The sequence below is a fragment of the Pezoporus occidentalis genome, unplaced genomic scaffold, assembly GCF_034315485.1.
Source record: "Pezoporus occidentalis ecotype Australia unplaced genomic scaffold, CSIRO_AGI_Poc_V1 ctg11, whole genome shotgun sequence".
NCBI lineage: Eukaryota > Metazoa > Chordata > Aves > Psittaciformes > Psittacidae > Pezoporus > Pezoporus occidentalis.
The window spans coordinates 304191-323168 of record NW_026912886.1 but is presented as its reverse complement, the minus strand read 5'-3'; the positions used below and the strand labels follow the sequence as shown (position 1 = coordinate 323168).

The 18978-nt window shown below is 37.7% G+C and overlaps 1 protein-coding gene across 12 annotated transcripts in view; it reads right to left on the bottom strand.

Annotated features, from left to right (window-relative positions):
• HERC1 (HECT and RLD domain containing E3 ubiquitin protein ligase family member 1) overlaps positions 1-18978 on the bottom strand; it is a 118362-nt gene that overhangs the window by 58649 nt on the left and 40735 nt on the right. For 11 of the 12 annotated variants that reach the window (XM_062625760.1, XM_062625770.1, XM_062625779.1 and 8 more), the window contains exons 2-19: positions 17404-18359; positions 16074-16169; positions 15581-15775; positions 13768-14079; positions 12983-13079; positions 11277-11420; positions 9688-9815; positions 8311-8455; positions 8053-8224; positions 6858-6992; positions 6250-6415; positions 5545-5670; positions 4043-4264; positions 3431-3583; positions 3124-3256; positions 2522-2713; positions 1860-2081; positions 795-968 (exon numbers count right to left, since the gene is read on the bottom strand). In XM_062625760.1, the coding sequence (XP_062481744.1) occupies positions 795-968; positions 1860-2081; positions 2522-2713; positions 3124-3256; positions 3431-3583; positions 4043-4264; positions 5545-5670; positions 6250-6415; positions 6858-6992; positions 8053-8224; positions 8311-8455; positions 9688-9815; positions 11277-11420; positions 12983-13079; positions 13768-14079; positions 15581-15775; positions 16074-16169; positions 17404-18333 (3742 nt within the window). In that variant the 5' untranslated portion in view covers positions 18334-18359. The remainder of the gene's footprint in view (positions 1-794; positions 969-1859; positions 2082-2521; positions 2714-3123; positions 3257-3430; positions 3584-4042; positions 4265-5544; positions 5671-6249; positions 6416-6857; positions 6993-8052; positions 8225-8310; positions 8456-9687; positions 9816-11276; positions 11421-12982; positions 13080-13767; positions 14080-15580; positions 15776-16073; positions 16170-17403; positions 18360-18978) is intronic. The other variant, XM_062625849.1, reaches the window with a different exon arrangement.

The window sequence follows — 18978 nt, the reverse complement described above, 5'->3', positions numbered from 1 at the left end:
TATGCTAACTGTCACGATACAACCTTCAGTCAGCTTGCTTTGTGGACAGAGCAGAACCCCATCAACTTCTATAGCACGCAAGCCCAGAACCAAAATCATCCACACTAGCCCAGTCACTTCAGATTTTGCAGACAACCAGCACCGTTTACTGGAATTCCTGTTTCTGTGGAATTCTGCAACAGAACTCTGTGCTGCTTTCAACAGGCACATGATACCATCTGCTGTCTTCTTCATCTGGCCTAGTTTGGCCAGAGCTACAGAAAACTCTCTGGATCCAGCCGTGTTACAGTACAACTGCAATACTTAGTGGATCTCATTAACTGCAGACCCAGGAAGCCTGAGCAGGAACCCAACTTTAAGGCCACAAGCATGAAGAACCATTAATGCTGTGAGGCCAGCCTCCCATGGACTTGAAAAATAACTTGCCCTTCATCCCATTCCTAACATATTTTGCAAGTCACTTTGCCTTTCCCCATCTCCTCCCCATCGATTTTTCCTCCTAATTCCAAGTTTCACCCTGTTCTACTAGGAAAAGAAAACACCAGTAACTGAGTAAGCAAATAAGAGTGTCTGTTGAAACATATGCTTGCCAAACACTGTCAAAATGTCAATGTCAAAAATTAGTAACAGTAAAAGCAAAAGAAAAATCACAGAACATGACAACAAAGCAAGTTTATCATGTCACAAAACTAAAAATCATTGCCGAAGTATGGGATTCTGCTAGGATGCAGCTAAAGCACAGAATATGCCTTTCTCATACACACACACACACATATATATATTCAACATCTTACCTTTACTAACAGCATAGTCTTGCATACTGATCCAGAGACTCCTTGCTGGCTCTTTTGTACAACCCAAGGCCAAATCAACATAGACTGTAATCTCAGGTCTCAGCTTATAATCAAATGGCTTCTGCTCCTCATTTCCAGATAGGGCCACTTCTAATAACGAGCTCATGCATTTATCTAACAGAAGGGAAATACCTAAGAAATTAAACTCTGCAGATTTTTATAGTCACATGCATCTATCTAAAAGTGCTTAAAACACCTTTTACTCTCCACTTTGTTAAAAAAAGAACGTAAGATGTTGTCATCTGCCTAAAAACTCAGATAAGGAATAAAGTGACTTAAGAGTTACAATTTACACAAAATCTATATAAATTTAGAAGCATTATCCAATTCTGCTTCAATAGAATAATTCTGTATCAATTCTACCTGATCTATATAGCCAAACACTCGCAGTTATTTTATGGACCCATTTCAAAATACTGTGTCTCGTACATAAGTCTTGAAGTAGTCTACTCAGAATCAGAGGAAGGAGGAGATAGGAACTAAGACAAACAGGACACAGAGAAGCAGAAGCAAGTTCATTGTTCAGACAGGAAGGGATGACTAGAAATACTAATGCTGAGTCCTGTGACCACTTCTGGTAGATCAGAAGATTTTAAGTTTGTTGTTAATAATATTATTTCTAATGAATAAAAATTCTACTATGCAAGTAGAATACATTTCAAAATTACTTTTTTAATAATTCCATTGAACAATGGAGCCCCTGGTGTGTCTGTTAAATTCTGGGCACCTAAGAGCAAAACATTAGTAGTTAACTCAGTGAAGCCTGTGTTGTTTCTTTCACTGAGAAACTGCAGATTTTACTTTTCTTCTGTATGCATTTCCACGACCCTTTTTAAACTACAGCATATAAACACCCATTTTCCAACTTTTTATATCACTACCTAAACAGACAAGAATGCTGAAAGACAAACTCTAAGTCCACAGGCTTCTTAAGAAATCATCAGAAATTTTAAAACTGAACATAACTATTCACACTGACAATTAAACATCTGCATTTATCATTACCTAAATGAGGAATATCCATTTCCACTCCATCACTGAAAAGTGGAGTTTTCAACCAATAGGCTGTATCTTGTTCCTCGGGGGACACAGGAGGTCCCTGAAGCATGCCACCAAGACACCGGCCAATAAGCAAAGCTACAGTTCTCTCTAGATCAACAAGCCATACCCAAGACTGGGCAGGTTGTGGTAAGGGCACCCCAGCAGGATCAATTAGTTCAGGTCCACCTACAAGTATTAGTAATAAAGTCACGAATTAGACACTGTTGCCCAGACATTGAAAAGAATTCTGCTCAAACACCTATTTTGTGCAATATATATTTATTTGCATTCTGGTAAAAAGTACAGATAAATTATATGACGGGAAACAGCACTCAATTGAACCACAATACTTTGCCAAAAATATCAGTGAGAAATATAATGAATGGCAAATAAGTACAGCCATTCATTTCAGTCACTTCACCTCTGGTTTTATATTTCTATTTCACTGGCACCAGAAAAATCTGGTGGCACATGTTTAGAAAGTTAGCAGGTAAGTCGTGATTGTAAGTTATAATTCTACTACAGGATGAAATGGAAAGCAAATGGAAAAATCCGGACTTGAAACTAAATAGATCATGACAAATTTATCTATTAGCTACATCAGGAGAAGTTCAGATTACACTTACCATGAAGTGGCCACTGTAATTCTTGATCTTCCAGAAGGGCTGCAGCAGGTAACAGTCGATTGAGACGATCTAAAGGTGGCAACAGATCTAGCAGGTAACTCAACAGAGGACGAGCTACTGATACTGGCAGTAACAGTAATGAGTTGACAATCTGAGAGAGCATACTACCAGCAGCTGATACATAAATTACATCTACAGAGAAAGAAATAAATACTCTGAATTACAGTTACATATTCCAAGCACTATTTAACAAGTCAGAAAGAACTGTGGTGAACTGGGGTTTGTTTAATAATTATTAATCCATCCCAAATTTTACTTCCATATACTTTTAGCAATCCCTCCCCAAAAAAGTACTTTCAAAAAGAAATCTAGAACTAATGACACTGAATAATGCAACAATGTCCTCTCCATTCTGTACTTTTCCTGCAAAATATTCTATCAAAATCATGAAACAGATGCTATCCTTGGGGAGACAATCTCCTCCTTTGGGGAAGCTTGGCAGATCGTAGGGAAAATAAGGTATTTTATTATTCAATCTAAACAAACAAGAATTGCCCTAAGCTTACAGAGCCAGCATTACTGATTATTCCATGAATATTTACCTCTCAGTTTTTCCCCCACACTACCATTCCAAGAGCTTTCCTTAAGCAGTGTTGCAGAACGCGAATAGATATCTGTAGCATGAGGCAATAAAAGCTGAAGGTGCTTGTGAAGCAGTGCCACACTGCTGGAATTCTAGAAGGAAACAAACAAACATAAGAAATCTGTAAATGTATTTAAAGAACTCGTTATTTCAATCAGTTTAGCTCTCAAATATTCAGAAGATTTTCAATAGAAACCTTACAACATTCTGGTGCTCAGGCACAAATTTATTTTTCTCCCCAAAATGATAAAAATGAGGGCACACACCTCACTAACACTGTTGATATGGCAATAAGCCAGCAACTGTTTCTGCAGCGAGCATAAGAGCTCATGAAGATGAGCAGGTTGGCTGTTTTCCGATGATGATGTACCAAGTAAAAATTTATCACTGTTTTTTTCCAGTTCTCCAAAGGCTTGGTCCTATTATGACAAAAAGGGGGGGGCGGGGAGAGAACAATTAAGTCTGTCCTCAGATTCTACAATACTATCACCTTAAAAAGCAGCCCTGGTGGCTGAGATGATACTGACAAAAAGCATACCATACAATCTACGTACTTGATGTGTTACATTCTATCTTCCAAAACATTTTTGAGGCCAAAGCAAGAGCAATAAAATACTTTTGTCTGCTATAAAGCCATCTACATTTATATAAGCTAAGTTAAACAATAAATACCACTATAATTATATTAGAACAATAACGTTAAGACACGATTTAAATTATTTTAGTCCACTTCAGGACAAATACATGTGGCACTGCTACTTTAAATAAAAGAGTGCCATTTTCTGAAAGCTGGGAAAGCTGGGAAAATACCTTCTAAGTTTTCAAAATTCATTACCATAAAAAACAACAACAACAAACCACCCAAAGCCTATACATACTGTATAGAATCCCAGATTTCTTAGAAGAGTCTTCATTAAGATTTCAGCTAGATGGGTATCCGGATGACTGCTCTGGACAGCGTATGTTTGATCAGAGAGGTTTCCATAGCTTATACATAATGAGGAAGTGTCTGTGACATCAGATGGTGAGCTATAGCCAAGTAGAGAAGCTACATGGGTGTGATCCTGCAAGCTTGTCAGGATAATATCCAATTGCATTCTCTAAAGAAAAACATTTAGACACCAGAAACACCCTTTGTTAATGAGAATAAAATAATGAGCTATGAAGAAAAAAAGCATCATGCGTAAAAAATGCAATAAATATATTTTAATGAGACATTCAAATAAGATGAAGGAGTTCAAGGAAAAAAAAAAAATCCTAACAGTTTTTCCTACAGATCTGTAGCATCAGAGAACAGCTAAATATACCTAATTAGATGACCATACCTACACTAAAAATTTGAGATTAAGAGAGATTAGACGCTGGACAAAATGCTTTCCCCAGTTTATTCTGATAATAGTTACTATAACAATATATTACAGTTGTCTGATTACATGGAGCGAGGAGAGGGCAATTATTCTAATCTACACATAGGAAAAAGGAAAAGGGCAAAAAGCAGGACAAGCATATGTTAGACAAAAGGAGTTGGCAGATGCAGAGCAATGACCTCCAATTTCAGTAGTGTTCCCCACTACTGCTGGTTATGAATCCTGAAAATCCTGAACTTGCTCTTTGTCAGGGGTTTTAGTTTGTACTTGTACTAATCTACAGGAAGCTTTAGAAAATCAGAAGATCCTTCTTCATAGTGTCAGTGTAAACTGGTCTATTCCATACTGAATAAAATACATTATTGGACCAGCATCCTATGTGTACAGAACTGAGCTATAGTTTTTCTCATTTTTTAATCTGATACTACTGCTGAAGCTTCAGCTCCTCCTGCTCTCAAGTACAGGAACAGATGTTCCTTGAATTCCTTTCCTTCCATCTGCTGGATACTGGGCAAGTCTCCAAACTTTATTAATTCCTATTCCTTAATTCCAAATTGCATTAATTCCTATTTTTTGCATTCAACAAACAGAAAAAAAGGTACATCCCAGTCATCTTTGCAAAGGAGGGTGAAATCCATGTAAGAAAAGCATTATACAAGTACTCTTCCCAGAAAATAATTAATTTTCTGTTATCAATACTTTTTAAATCAGGGTACTATTCAAAAATATCTAATCTTTAAACTTGTCTAGCTACTCTACTACAACAATTCTTAACCTTTCTGTAGTCAGCCTTCACTTCAGAAAACATGTACTGCTCCCTGCCTCATTAGATTCTCATTTAGCCAGGCTACCTACAGATTCTGTTAAGCTGGGCTTTGCACTGCATGTCACCAATAACGTGCTTGCACTCTGCAAAGGAGGCTCACCTCACTGTTCAAAATGTTTTAGACAGGAAAAAAAGTAATGAAATACACAGCTGCTTTCAACACACAGCATATCTGCCTTGACCTTACCTGTCCTTTTGATAAGCTTTCCCATCTATCAGGACCTTGGGGTAGAAGAGAATGTAGCAATTCCATCCTCTCTCGCAATGGAGGAAGTAGCATAGTTGCTCCTACTGAGAGAGTCTCAATTACGACCTAAAATCAAAGTAGCAGAAAATACTTATTCAGTGTGTGTTGAGAAACACACACCTTCAACTCAACTGTACCTTTAAAAAAGATAGTATATCACACATGATATATCCAAATGTCCACTTAATTTACCATCAGTATTCTAATGCACAATAGCGCGTTAATCTTTTGTTCTGTGGTGCAAAGATATCTGGTACACTGAAGGAGTGAAATGGGACGAACAGCTTGTCAAAACAATAAAAAGTTCTTTGTAAATTGCTATTTCCTGTAAGAGTGCCACCTTAGGAGAAGCTACTCAAGTTAATTCCTCAATCCACATTAACTATTAAAAGCAATAATAATTGTTACAAAAATTGTTAGAAAAGCAGCTTTTTGAAATTCTTGTGTCATCACTCTCCTCTGCCTCCAGATCATAACAACGTAGTGATGGTGATGAAAATTGTTTAACTTTCATGAGTAAAAGTGGAAAGTCAGAATTGTGTTCAGAGTGCCAAGTTCAGAAAGTTGGATAAAATTACACAGTCAAAGAGAGATAGAAAAGAAAGGAGGAGAATTTTCACATGTGCCGAAAAAAGCATAGCTTACCTCCTGAATTTCATCAGGGACAGAGGAGTCCATCAGTCTAAATAACAGATTTCGAAGAGGACCAGCTTGCCGGCCAAGAATGCTCGTAGCTACCCCTCCAGCCAGTGCAAGTGCAAGATGATTAGAAAGCAACTTCAAACACAGTTTAAGAAAATTGTGATGTTCCCTGCAAAAAGAAATACATCCCTGTTAATATCTCCCATTCTTAGCCTTACTCCCTTTCACTTACTCAGGCTCTAAGCTTTTAACTCTCATTTGATTCTGCATACCAGAAAGGTAAGTAAATTCCAACTGGGACATTAAAGAAACTCCTCTGAAAACCTACTGCCAATGTGTTTATAGGAACAAAAAGATCAAAACTAGAATACAGAAAAGTGTCTTTGTGAACAATGGTTCCAAGAGGAATTCAGTTCACAAAAATAGTCCCATGAATTAGGAGGCAAATCATCCCCAAATACACCAAAAAAGATATTCCTCACAAAAGGGGGGGGGGAAGGGAAGTAGTAATAAATGCAATCTTTTCTCAGAAGACGTAGGACTATGCCATGCAATACTGCTGTAAAGAAAAAAATCTGTAAGTATCTGTAACATGCATATGCAGTATATACCTTGATGAAGGAAAAGGAAGTGGGGGAATTTCACTGTTAATTTTGTCACAGTAGTGCTCAAGAAAAGAACGAAGATGCGAAAAGGTACTTTCTTCAAGGTCTACGCAATAAGGTCTGTGCCATGCCACAACTTGCCTGGAATCAAACATCAAAGTTAATTAACTACTGAAAATATCCTAAGTGCTTCAATAAATTAACAGTGCCAGCAGGTTAAGTATACGCTTGACTGAACTCATTTTTGTTAGGACAAAGCACTATGATTGAGGCAGACCAACTTCCCGATCCTTGAAGGTATTTTCTGTTCTGTTTTCTGTAAAGTCCTTTATAAATCAAACACCATTTATGAACAAAACCACAAGGTCATAAATATAAAGCCATATGTATTTAACCTAATTTGTGCAGAAGCTGACCAGTACTCACAAAGCTGCTTTTAGTACAAATGCTAAGAAAAAAAGAGACTTTGATACAGCGCTGTATTTGCGTCCACTATCTTCTTAACTGATATTTTGTAAATTAGATCCCTTTAAAAAGTGGCACTTGAAATTCTTCCTGAATTATCTTCCAAATACTAACGTTTTCTAATCCTTTGTGTTAAGCCATATATAAATCTGAAGTTTAGCAGTTCACCTTAATCACTTGCTCATGTCTTTGGTTTAACAAAGTATTATTTCAGTTATTAATATTACCAAGCTATTCATTTCGGTACAGGTTTTTAGTTTAGGTTAACACATAGCCATCATCCAGACATTTAAGATTAGATAAATTACTATGTGGATTTAAACAAACTTCTCCATTCCCCAAAGTGTTCTGCTTAGTCTGCTCCTTGATACCCTAAAGGAAACTGCCTAAGCCATAAAATAGTACTGACCTGTCAGAAGCAAAACTAAAAAATCCCAACTTGTTTTTCCTCCCACTGCCTAACTTGTCAACTTTTACTACAGAGAGGTAATTTTTGTCTAACAAAATCTTCATAAAGGAAGAACTAACACCTTGGCGCTGTTCTGTTTTCGCTTGTCATCTGTAACAATTTAAAATGCAGGGAAGGGGGGAAAGAGGAGCGAGAGGGGACTCTCCAGTCCAAAACACAACAAGCAGAACACTGAAAATACAGGACATGGCTAGCACCTTCTGTAAAGAGTTAAAAGTATCCCAAAGTGGACTTGTACAAACATTTGTCCCCAAACGCCATTGTTACCTGTCCCTTGGCAAAGCTGTCCAGGCAAGGCTATGGGATGTTCCTGCTGAAATCTGTTGAATTGCAACTCCATCTAACCCACTTACTTTCTTCGGTTTAGTAATTGGACCAGTAGAGTTCCCCTGACCACACTGTCCCATTGAATTGTTACCCCAAGCATAAACTTCATTATCTAAAAAAATAAAGAAGTTAGAAAATACAGATACAATTGCTTTTGATCAAGAGGAGGATATGTATTTTAAATCTTATTCTTTTTACCATGCGAAAGTGCCAAACAGTGACTGTCACCAATTGATATATCAACTATTCTTGTAGCAGCCAGTTCTTCAATAAGCTTGGGTCGGAGAGCAGTTGCCTCTGAGGACCCGCAGCCAAGGCATGCACCACAGCCCCATGCATAAACCTAGAGCAAACACACCACAGAATAGCAGCAGGTCAAGTCTGTATTACTGGTGACCATGAACAACCAAAACACCAGATAACCATTTGCACAAGATTTGCAATTGAGCTCTCAACAAAACCTGCACAGTACTTTGATGTATCTAACATATATTTCATATAGTCCCTATTTCTTCCCCCTACCCACTCAGATCACTGGCCAAAGAGCACATCAATAAGGAGGCTGTTGCAAGAAAAGAAACTGCTACAGTAAATACCAACATTCTTAATCCATACTTTAAAACCTCATTGCCTTTGAATCACAAGGGGGTGATGGTGAGCCACCTGTACAGAAATGCTTGTTGTATCACATGTATAGACATAATGCCAGTAAGAGACCTCATTTACACCTAAACATTTATCTGCAAGCTCTCTAGAGATTTGGGGCTGTTCAGCCTGGAGAAGAGAAGGCTGCGTGGAGACCTCATAGCAGCCTTCCAGTATCTGAAGGGGGCCTATAGGGATGCTGGGGAGGGACTCTTCATTAGGGACTGTAGTGACAGGACAAGGGGTAACAGGTTAAAACTTAAACAGGGGAAGTTTAGATTGGATATAAGGAAGAAGTTCTGTACTGTTAGGGTGGTGAGGCACTGGAATGGGTTGCCCAGGGAAGTTGTGAATGCTCCATCCCTGGCAGTGTTCAAGGCCAGGTTGGACAGAGCCTTGGGTGGCATGGTTTAGTTTGAGGTGTCCCTGCCCACAGCAGGGGGGTTGGAAGTAGATGACCCTAAGGTCCTTTCCAACCCTAACTATTCTATGATTTTTCAGATTTGAAACAGAACTTTCAGTTAACACCTGTATTCTGAAGTACACACGCATTAAAAAAAAAATATTAGATCACTTCACCACTCAGTCTGGTTAATGCCTTAAAATTTACAAGCATTTCACTGTTCTTTACTTCTAGAACCCACTTGGGTTCCTGAATTCAATTTGATTTTGCACCAGCTACATTTATTAACCTAAAAATACTTCATTTTCTGTGGCTAAGCAAAGCTCTTGAGCACGGTACTTTCACATACTTCAGCACATTTTGAACTACTCCAGCACATTGGCATCTCAGTACTTCAGTCATTATCTAAACCAGAACTTTACTGATAATTTAAGTACTAGCTTGATACTGTCTTGGCATTCAAAATAATAAACCCACACCATCTCCCCCAGCTCTCATCACTGGAGTGAAAACTTGGGTTTGCCTACCTGCCCTGTTGACGTCAAGGCAAGTGAAGACTGGCTTCCAGCACAAACTTTTCGAATAAACATTCCTTGCAAGGCTTCTATCACTTTAGGTTTATATACTCTATTTGTGTCACCATGACCAAGTTTGCCTACAAAAAAGGAGGACACACAAGTGGAAGGGATTTTCAGTACATAAATTATGACAATTACAGGTACCCACGAAGATTCTTTCTGGATTTCCAAAAACATCCTAATGTATTTTTAAAATCAAAACATACTATAATTTTTATAAAACCTCATATATTGTAATTGCAGGAATTACAGACTTATTGAAACATATATTTATTATAGTTACTTAAATTTTGAAATATTAATTCCATATATCTGCAATATTCATCACCTGCTGGTTAATTACTAAAGCATTCCAGAGCACTAAATCTTTTCATATTTGGCAAAAAAGATTTATTTATAAAGTGGCTTGAAAAAAAACCCCAGATTTTCTGGATTTTTTTTCCCCAATAGCTGTGCGCATTTGTGTAACCATTAACATTGTAATTTCCTTATTCCTCCTTTAAGTTTCTCTGAAAACAGCTATTCACCTCCACAACTTCACTATTTTCAATCAATGACCTGAAAAGGAAGGACTGCCACTAGACCATGTCAGCGTACAGACAGAAAAACAAGCTCCAAAAGGAAGGACAAACACCAAATCAAATGTGAAATCTATTACAATGACCAATAATTCCTACAAAGGTTATGCTTTATTTCTCATTGGTTTAGCTTTCCTATAAAGGAACCGCAAGCCTCATGATTCCATAACAGTATTTTAGTAGCACATTAATAATATCCAAAAGACAAATTGATTGAACTTTACTGAAACAGAAGAGCAAACTCCAATACTCTGTGAAGGTTAAGATGCCTGTCCTGCTAAGATCTCTGTTTTCAACCGAAATTAGAGAAAGAAGGGACAGAGAAATGGGAACAATTCTATCTGTGCATGTCAGAGCCAGCTTTCGAAGGAAATTCAAATTCCTACCAATCTCATTAACCACCAACTTCATGATGAAATTTCTGTAGTCTGCATTTTCTTCTCTTCTCACACTATACTAGGGAGCAATAATATAGCAATTTTAATCTGAGTTGTAATTTTTCCTCTAGCAGCATCACCAAATTTAGCTAAATAAAGCAATAACAGAAAATTAATGATCCTGTGTTTGACAAAGCAGCTACAGGCAATGAAGGTTAGAAACCCTTCATTTCTGAGATGGGAGATATCTCTTCAAGAGGCAATTTAAATGAAACTGTTTCTAGTGCATAAATAAAGTTACTGCTGTATTAAATGAGTTTATTTGAAAAAAAAAAAAAACAAACACAAACACTTTTCCCAGAACTGTTTATGCATTCATTGAGCTTTCTGCTCTGTGAAAACCCTCTTCCTCCTGATAATCCTTTTTGGAGTCTATACTCTTGCAGATAAACTGTATTTAGATTTTACTTTGCTTTTACCTTTTCCTGAACAGCTAACAAATGATCAAAAAAGACAAAAACAAACTGCAAGGAGGTAGATGGAATAAGACAAAAATTACTACCAAAATGTTAGGTTTTCCTACCATTGTCTCCTCCTCCAAATGACCATACTGTTCTCCCATCTTTGGAGAGAGCTATTGTGTGTGAACTGCCACAGGAAACCTCTCCTACATTGCTAATATCTTTCACTAAAGTCGGAATGTTGCGACTGTTGCTGTCACCATGACCTGAGGAGAAAAGAAAGATATTTTCTGTGAGGATTTAAACTCTATTTATGGGTTTGAATTTCAGTAAGATTTGCAAAACCCACACACATTATAATAGCCACAAATAACAATTTCTGTCTACTCTCTGCAAAGATCTGTAGTAAGGTTTAGAAGACATTCACAGTCAGTTTAACAAACGTTTCATTATTGTAAGGCATAGTCCAGAACATTTATTCATACCTTCCTGCCACTAAAACAATAGAACTATTTTCTGCCTTGTTTAAAAGAAATAAAAAGAATTACTAGTAAAATTGCTTTTAATACTAACTGATCAGGCAGCTATACCGCCTAATACTGGGCAGCAGACAGACTGAACAGCATGGGACACTCTTACTACAGTCAATACAAGCACAGACAAATAAAACCAGCAAACTAGTTGGTCACAATTCTAACTGGTCCCTTCTGTAGAAGCCCAATTCATTACAGTATCATCTACTTCTTAATAAACATGAGTTACATGTTCTGCAGATACAGAAGAAAAATTGGGGAACACAGGGAAAATAATTACTACATGGTATTCATAACAGATTAAATGTGAACAAATTACTATAACCTAATTAAATGCTACTTGTTAGCAGTGCACTGAAACTCAGCACTGCAAACTCCAAACTCCCCAAAGCACATGAAAACCCTCCATTAACCTAAAACTCAATGAGCAAGTTTCCACAATTCCCCTCCAAACTGTAGGTTAAACTTCTAACCCAGTGTTCTGTTCTTAACAGCAGGGAAAGCCTCACCACTTCTTTCTACTCGTTACCTTGAAAAGATGACAGTATAACTTGTAGAACATCATCCACATCTTCTGCCCCTGTCTATTACCTGCTTTTACCCCTCCCTCTACTTGGCAATCATGACATTCAAAGCAAAGACAGCAAAAAGGAACTGACAGCAGGAAGGAACTAAAGTCCAACTTGAGACAATTTTCCATGCAAGATCTGTTGGTTCAACTGAACCTGCCGGAGAAGGGTGGGCTTGTAATAGGCATACCAGCTGTGCAGCAAAGATGATGAAATGGACAAGTGAACTTTAAGCCAACAGAAATACTATGGGTTTTGTTTTAGTTAAATGTAACTTTTTAGACATATTAAAAGGACATAAAGCCTTTCTGGATCTTAATGTCAAGTATCCTTATGAATATCACAGTAGAATCAGATCCTTGATATTATTAGCCAGTTATTCATGACTGTTCCATCCTACCATCACTAGATCATGTTTATCTAGCATGCCAGTGCATTGCCTACTCTTTACATTCAGATGGGAGTAGCAATCACATACAGTCTTATGAATGAAGGCAACTTGTGCCACAAATAAAAATTTCATAAAGTAGAATCTTTGTAATATTAACTGCATTCAAGTATTTTAAGAGTATCTGCAGTAGTTTTAATACAGTCACCTATATGCACACACCTGTGTACAAATGTGCATTTAGAAGAGACTATAAAAGAACAAGGCAAATACATGTGCACTGTCATTACCAGACACAGGAATTCCTTCAAAAGCATCCCATGAAACTTAAAAATTACCTAGTCTGCCAAAGTCTCCTTCTCCCCATGTATACAGCTCTCCATCTTCTGTAACAGCAGCGCTATGTCTGTACCCAGCTGACACACACACAACAACCTACATGATATCCAAAAATGAAAAGGAAGTTTTGACAGAAATTGAAGAGCAAGTCTGAATACTTACGAAAGTCAAGTTTTAAAAGCAGGCTATGTAAAATCTACTTATTTGCTCATGTGGAACAAGTACACATGCAAATTAATTTCTGCAATCTTTTCCATTTAGTATTTGCTAAGTGAAATCAGTACACAAAGAAACAAGGTTATATATAAACTGGTCACAATTTATTTATCAAGGAAACTTAACAGAATGCTATCCTAATCTTACTGCAGCAAAACGAAGTATCAGCAAATGTTTAGAACACTGACCAAAGCAGACAGATATGGAAGAGAAGGCCTTGCAGAATAATACAAAGCCACTTCTCAAATTAAGATGCTGTAAAGTTGAATATGAAAAGTCCTAAAGCTACAGCTAACAAAAGCAGCCTCTCCTGGCCTGTCACTACAGTTCAGCAAAAGCATATGAGCCAGTTTTACTCTTAAGACTATGAGAAGGTTAAGTGACAATGCCATTTTCCAAACCACATGCCTAAAGGCAACTGTTTTAGTGCACTGCTGAAAGCAGACCCAGCTTCAAAGAGGAGTTAGAAACAACACAGAACTTTTACTTAAGATTTCATATGTTTCAACTTTGACACAACATCACAACGAACACAATAAAGCCAGGCGCTCTACTATTCAAAACATACCTTTCCTTGCAGAGGACCCTGAATAAGTTTGGGATATTTCTGAGTTGAACTATTTCCATGTCCCAGTTTTCCATAGTCACCATCACCCCAGCTGAAGACTTCCCCTTCTGTGGTAAACGCTAAAGTGTGACCATCTGATCCTTTGGAAGATGACACTTTTTTAATAGACCTATGAGGCTCAAAAGTCAATTTTTTCAATGTCGACTGATTATTGGAGTCACCCAGTCCCAGTCTCCCATAGCTGCCTTTACCACAGGCTCTAACAGAACCATCCGTAGAAATAACAAAGGTACAATATTGTCCAGCTTCAATCTATAAACAGAAAGGTTAAAGAAGAAAAAAGAAAGATTAGATAAATGTAGAATTCTCATATGGATCCAGAAATCTGGATTTTTAAACAGAATGACAGGCTGCTTCACATAACCCTTTCATATAACATAATGTAAAAATTAAGGCAAATTCAGTCCTCAGCAAGAAGTAAAATTGAATCTCTTGAAAAATATGAGTAAATCTAGTCAGTATTTACATTCTTTTCTTCAAGAAAAGAATCTGGTTGATTTGTATTTCTTCTAAAGACTACAGAACTCAAGTTGCCTTCAGATCTCCAAGTTGCATGGATGGAGACAGACAATCTTTGAAGATACCTTAACTTCTTAAGATTAAAAGGACAAAGCGACAGCTTCATAAAGCACTGCAGGTTTTGCTTAATTCTAACCAGGCTCAAGTGGTAAGATTACCTAAATCCACTACTGTTTTTGAGACTATGTATTTTAATTACATAAACACCAAGAAATAAAACCAAAAGTTTTTCTGAAGGTAAGAACTGTCTCTACTGGAAAGTCAGCACAGAGCTGGAGAATGACCTAACAGCAAGCCAACTAATCCTGCAATAACCTGCCATAGGACTCAATGCACTGTAAGTGCAAAGCAGGTTCAAATCTGCATACCCACATCACAAACTGGCCTGAAGGAGGCACTAGGCTGCACTGTGACAGCCCTATTTACTGGGAATTACCTTCTTCATACAGACAAATCCTACAAGATTGCTGATGAAGGTTAAAGAAAAAATTCTTTATCCCCATGGGAAATGACATGAATTTGTTGCATGGGTGTATGCAGTAGTATTTAAAGTGTAACCCACTGAGATGGCTCATTCCACCCTCGTGTATTAGGGGTTTGTGTTAACAAAGTTTTCTGAATACATAAACATACTTTATGATGCCCACAGTCCACTGCCATATAACATAGACAGTAACGTCAACAGAAACAATTTCAGAGTATGCACCTAAATTGTCTAGGGGCCAAAAAAATGCTTTTACTTAAGTCAACACTGCAAAGCCAGGATAGCAACAGAAAAGCAAACTGTTATATTCTGTGCCACGCATCACTAAAAGCACTCAGTTGCAACTGCAGAATGTGTGACTGCGAGCAGAAAGAGCACCCTGTATTTGGATTTTCAGAAAGCTAATTAAGGTTGCTGTGCCAGCAGTTAGCCAAAAAAAAAACCCACAAAAACTAGAGGCAAACAAATTTGTCTCTGCAAATGCTTTTCATAGCAAGTTAAGGTAATTCAATTGTTCTTTTTATATGATATTGATTTCTGTGTGCCAATAAAAACAAAACAGAGTGGTTTTTCCAGCCATCAATAAAAATAATGAGATTCTTTCAATAAAATAACTTGTGTGATTAGTGCAGAGCATTATACCTTCACTACAACTTGACACTCAGAAATAAAGTAACTAGTTTCCAATTTTATGCTACAACTATGAAGCTGTTAAATGTTACATAGTATACCACTATAGGTGTCACTCACTGTCTGTGCATCAGAAAAACTTGGAGCAAGCTTGGGCTGAAGTATTTTCTCTTGAGTTCCTTCTACCAGTTGATGACTGCTGTTGCTACCCCAAACATATACTTCGCAGGTCTCAGATACAATGGGAGCATCCCCTGTTTGAATGCTGTCAGGGCTGGCACATGTCCTTGAATAGTCTGATGCCATTCGACAAACCTATTAAAAAAGAGATTTATTACATAGCAGCATTTTCATTTCTTTCCATATAGTCACAATGTTTAATGAAACTTTAATTTCCCCTCAATAATTCTTTGCCTAAAGTGTAAATCGTTCATCACCATATCATTAGGTTGCCCAAACTACTTTGTTTCTCTACAGCTTAATTATTCACCATTTTTTGTCCTCCTCTTCTACTCCAGAATAACTCAGCAGAGACTAGACCATACCCACACACACACACCAATCAGAGGTGTAACTACAGTTACCTGAAGTCAGGGTTCATTTCAAGACATACCTCTTCAAACAAACACAGTGCAGCCTCGTAAAGGGAACATAAGCCATCAGATGTCCTAGTTGGCTCTCTCCATTGACTTCGATCAGCAGAGGATCCCTACAATTTTTAAACGTTGTTATTATGATAAAAAAAACTGGATACAGCAACTGTACACCTGTAGAAAATACATCAGGGATTTGTTCCGATAGCTGTGCAAAATTAAAGCTTTTCCTATAAGCATAAGTACACTACCTTTCTCCCCTGAGCTGCAATATCTGCATATACTCTGGGATAACAAAAATGTCACCAGTGCTAGTTAAACATTCTTATTTAGTCATTTCTGTGAAAATACCTGAGTTTAATTTCTCCTAAACATTTTTCTGCAGTGCACATCATTTGTATTTAAAAAGATTATTATTGAAAAATTACTAATAATCATTTTTGTGTTTACGTAATTTCCATGTTTTAGTGTCTAAATGTATACCTAGTCCAGAACCAACACCAAATAAAATTGCCCATAAGGACTTTCAATCCACTTCAGATCCTGCTGCTGCCATGCTCCTCTCATGGTCCCTATTCTTTATATTTTTTAGGTTTTTCTATTTATGTTTATTGGCCAACATAAGCCTGAGTGAAAAGAATTACGTCAGAGGAAAATGTCATTCCTGGTTTCAGTCTGAGCACAAGGCAGAAGCCTGCCACAGCTCCTGATTGCATACTGTGCAATAACTTCATAGCTTTCAAAAGAATATCCATCCAAGACTAGAAGTAAGCACTCAATATACAAACCAGTGTGCCATACTTCCAAACAATTCAACTCATTTGCTGATTGCATTCATTTCTGAGCAGTAGCAAAACCACTAAACATCTCAACTCTTACTGATCATTCGAACACATACAGGAGAAGTCCAGGCTAACTGCAGAACAAGAACATGCAGCAGAAGTAGCTTTGACTAGGAAACAAGGCAGCCTGCAAAACTTGGATTTCTAAGCAAATTCAGCCTATAATGGTTCCATATTTTCTCACTTTTTTGCTATGAACTTATATGTAAAGTGTATCAAGTACATCCTTGATTCTTTTCCTGAAGTTAAAGCATAACACCGTAAGTGACAACATAGTGACTGCGTTTGTGTTTCATCTTTACCTACAAGGAAATGGGAGGGCAGTGAAGGAAAGAGACAGTGAGTAACCCAGGAAATACTGGAAGAAAACATTTTACAGAAGAAACCCCCTTTTTAACATTTTAAGCAAGCTGTTCAGCAAACCAGCATTCAGTGTTGAGAAACTATTTAAAGTTAAGAATGAAACTACATTTTCAACACAGAAAAAAAACAAAGCTGGTATACCCACCAAAGATCGTCGCATCTGTGTTAATATGCTCATAAAGCAGTCAAAGCTGATCATCCCTTCTGGACTTTGCAGCAACTTTGTTTTCTCCATGGTGTTTACTACAGCTGAAGCACCTAAAGCCATTTCTATCCATTCAAGAAGGTATCGCAAGGCACCTCGCTGGGCAGCCAAACCAAGAAGCAATTCAGAAGCTAATCTACGGCCTAAAGTGTCTGCCCCAGAGTTTGGAATTGTTACTCCTTTAAGAAATGTTGTTACTTGTGATAAACAGTCCAACCCCATTGGTGGAATCTTGCTTTCATTTGCTAAAGATAAAGGTGGCAAAGAGCTTACAACTTCTATTGCAGTATGGATAACATCATTGCAAAGACTGAGGCCAGGTCCTGACGCTGGCATCATCCAACTTTGTCTTAGCAGTGCAAATAACAAGCTTAATCCAGTCCGAACCCCCATTTCTATGAGTGCATCTGTACTTGACCTTGGACGTTCACTGACAGAATGCACATCTGTGGATCCAGAACTGCTCTCTGGTGAATGCTGCTGTTGTTTCACCTTACCCTTATCATGATATTTATTAGAAAGTGCATAGAAGACACGCTGCAACACAAGAAGACGTTTTCGAAGTGCTCCAGCAAATGGAGAGTCTGAGCATACCATCTTCGCCAGTGCCAGCTGGCTGCTAAGAAGGGCATCCAAGTAGTGGTCCTGTTCATCACTAGATAGTGATTCCCGCTCAAAATCTGGTAACTGAGGTCCTTTGAGGCACAGAACCTGCTGGGGCAATGGCACTACTTCTTTATTGCTGACTAACTTAGCATACAAGACAGAAACTCCCTCCCTTGTTGCAATAGATTCACTGTCTTCTGTGATCCAGGAGCTGTTTAGATGTTCAAGCCATTTCAGCTTCACAGGCGGGACCATAGCTGCCATGTTGGTTTACTCCTTTGCCATCAGTCCTAGAGATAAAAAACAACCTGTAAGTGGGTGTACAATATTATCTACAGAACTTGTTACTCACAGTATGATAGATCCTAATAACCCTTTTATAAAGTAAGTAGCCTTGTGTTTGCCCGATGCGCAGCCACTACAAACCTCTCAACCATACTACTCAAACATGCAAGTGGAGACATTAAAAAAACAACAAAAAAAAAAGATGCTGTAATAAACTACTTCCAAAAAATTGAGGTAGTGCAAGCTTACAAAAGAACTGTATGTTAGGAAGACAAAATTTGGAGGTAAAACAGGGGAAAGTTAGTTTTTAGTTAAGTTTTGAGAGAGCTTCTCTATCTTGAAACCAACAATGTAGTATTGTGACTAATAAGCTAGTAAAACAATGACAACACAAAGTGCAGGGGCACCTCTATCACTGTAGATCAGCATGTTACATGTGAAGAACTGTATGCTTGAAATTCCAGGTAAAACATGCAAGCTTTTACAATTATGGCATAAAAAGTTCTCCAGTAAGTAGAGAATCTATTATTTGGTAGTAGAAGAACCTAGTAAATCACAGAAGGATGAGTCATCATGAAAGAAAACACAATGCTAAGGAGCACTTCCAACAGTGTGACAAGCACT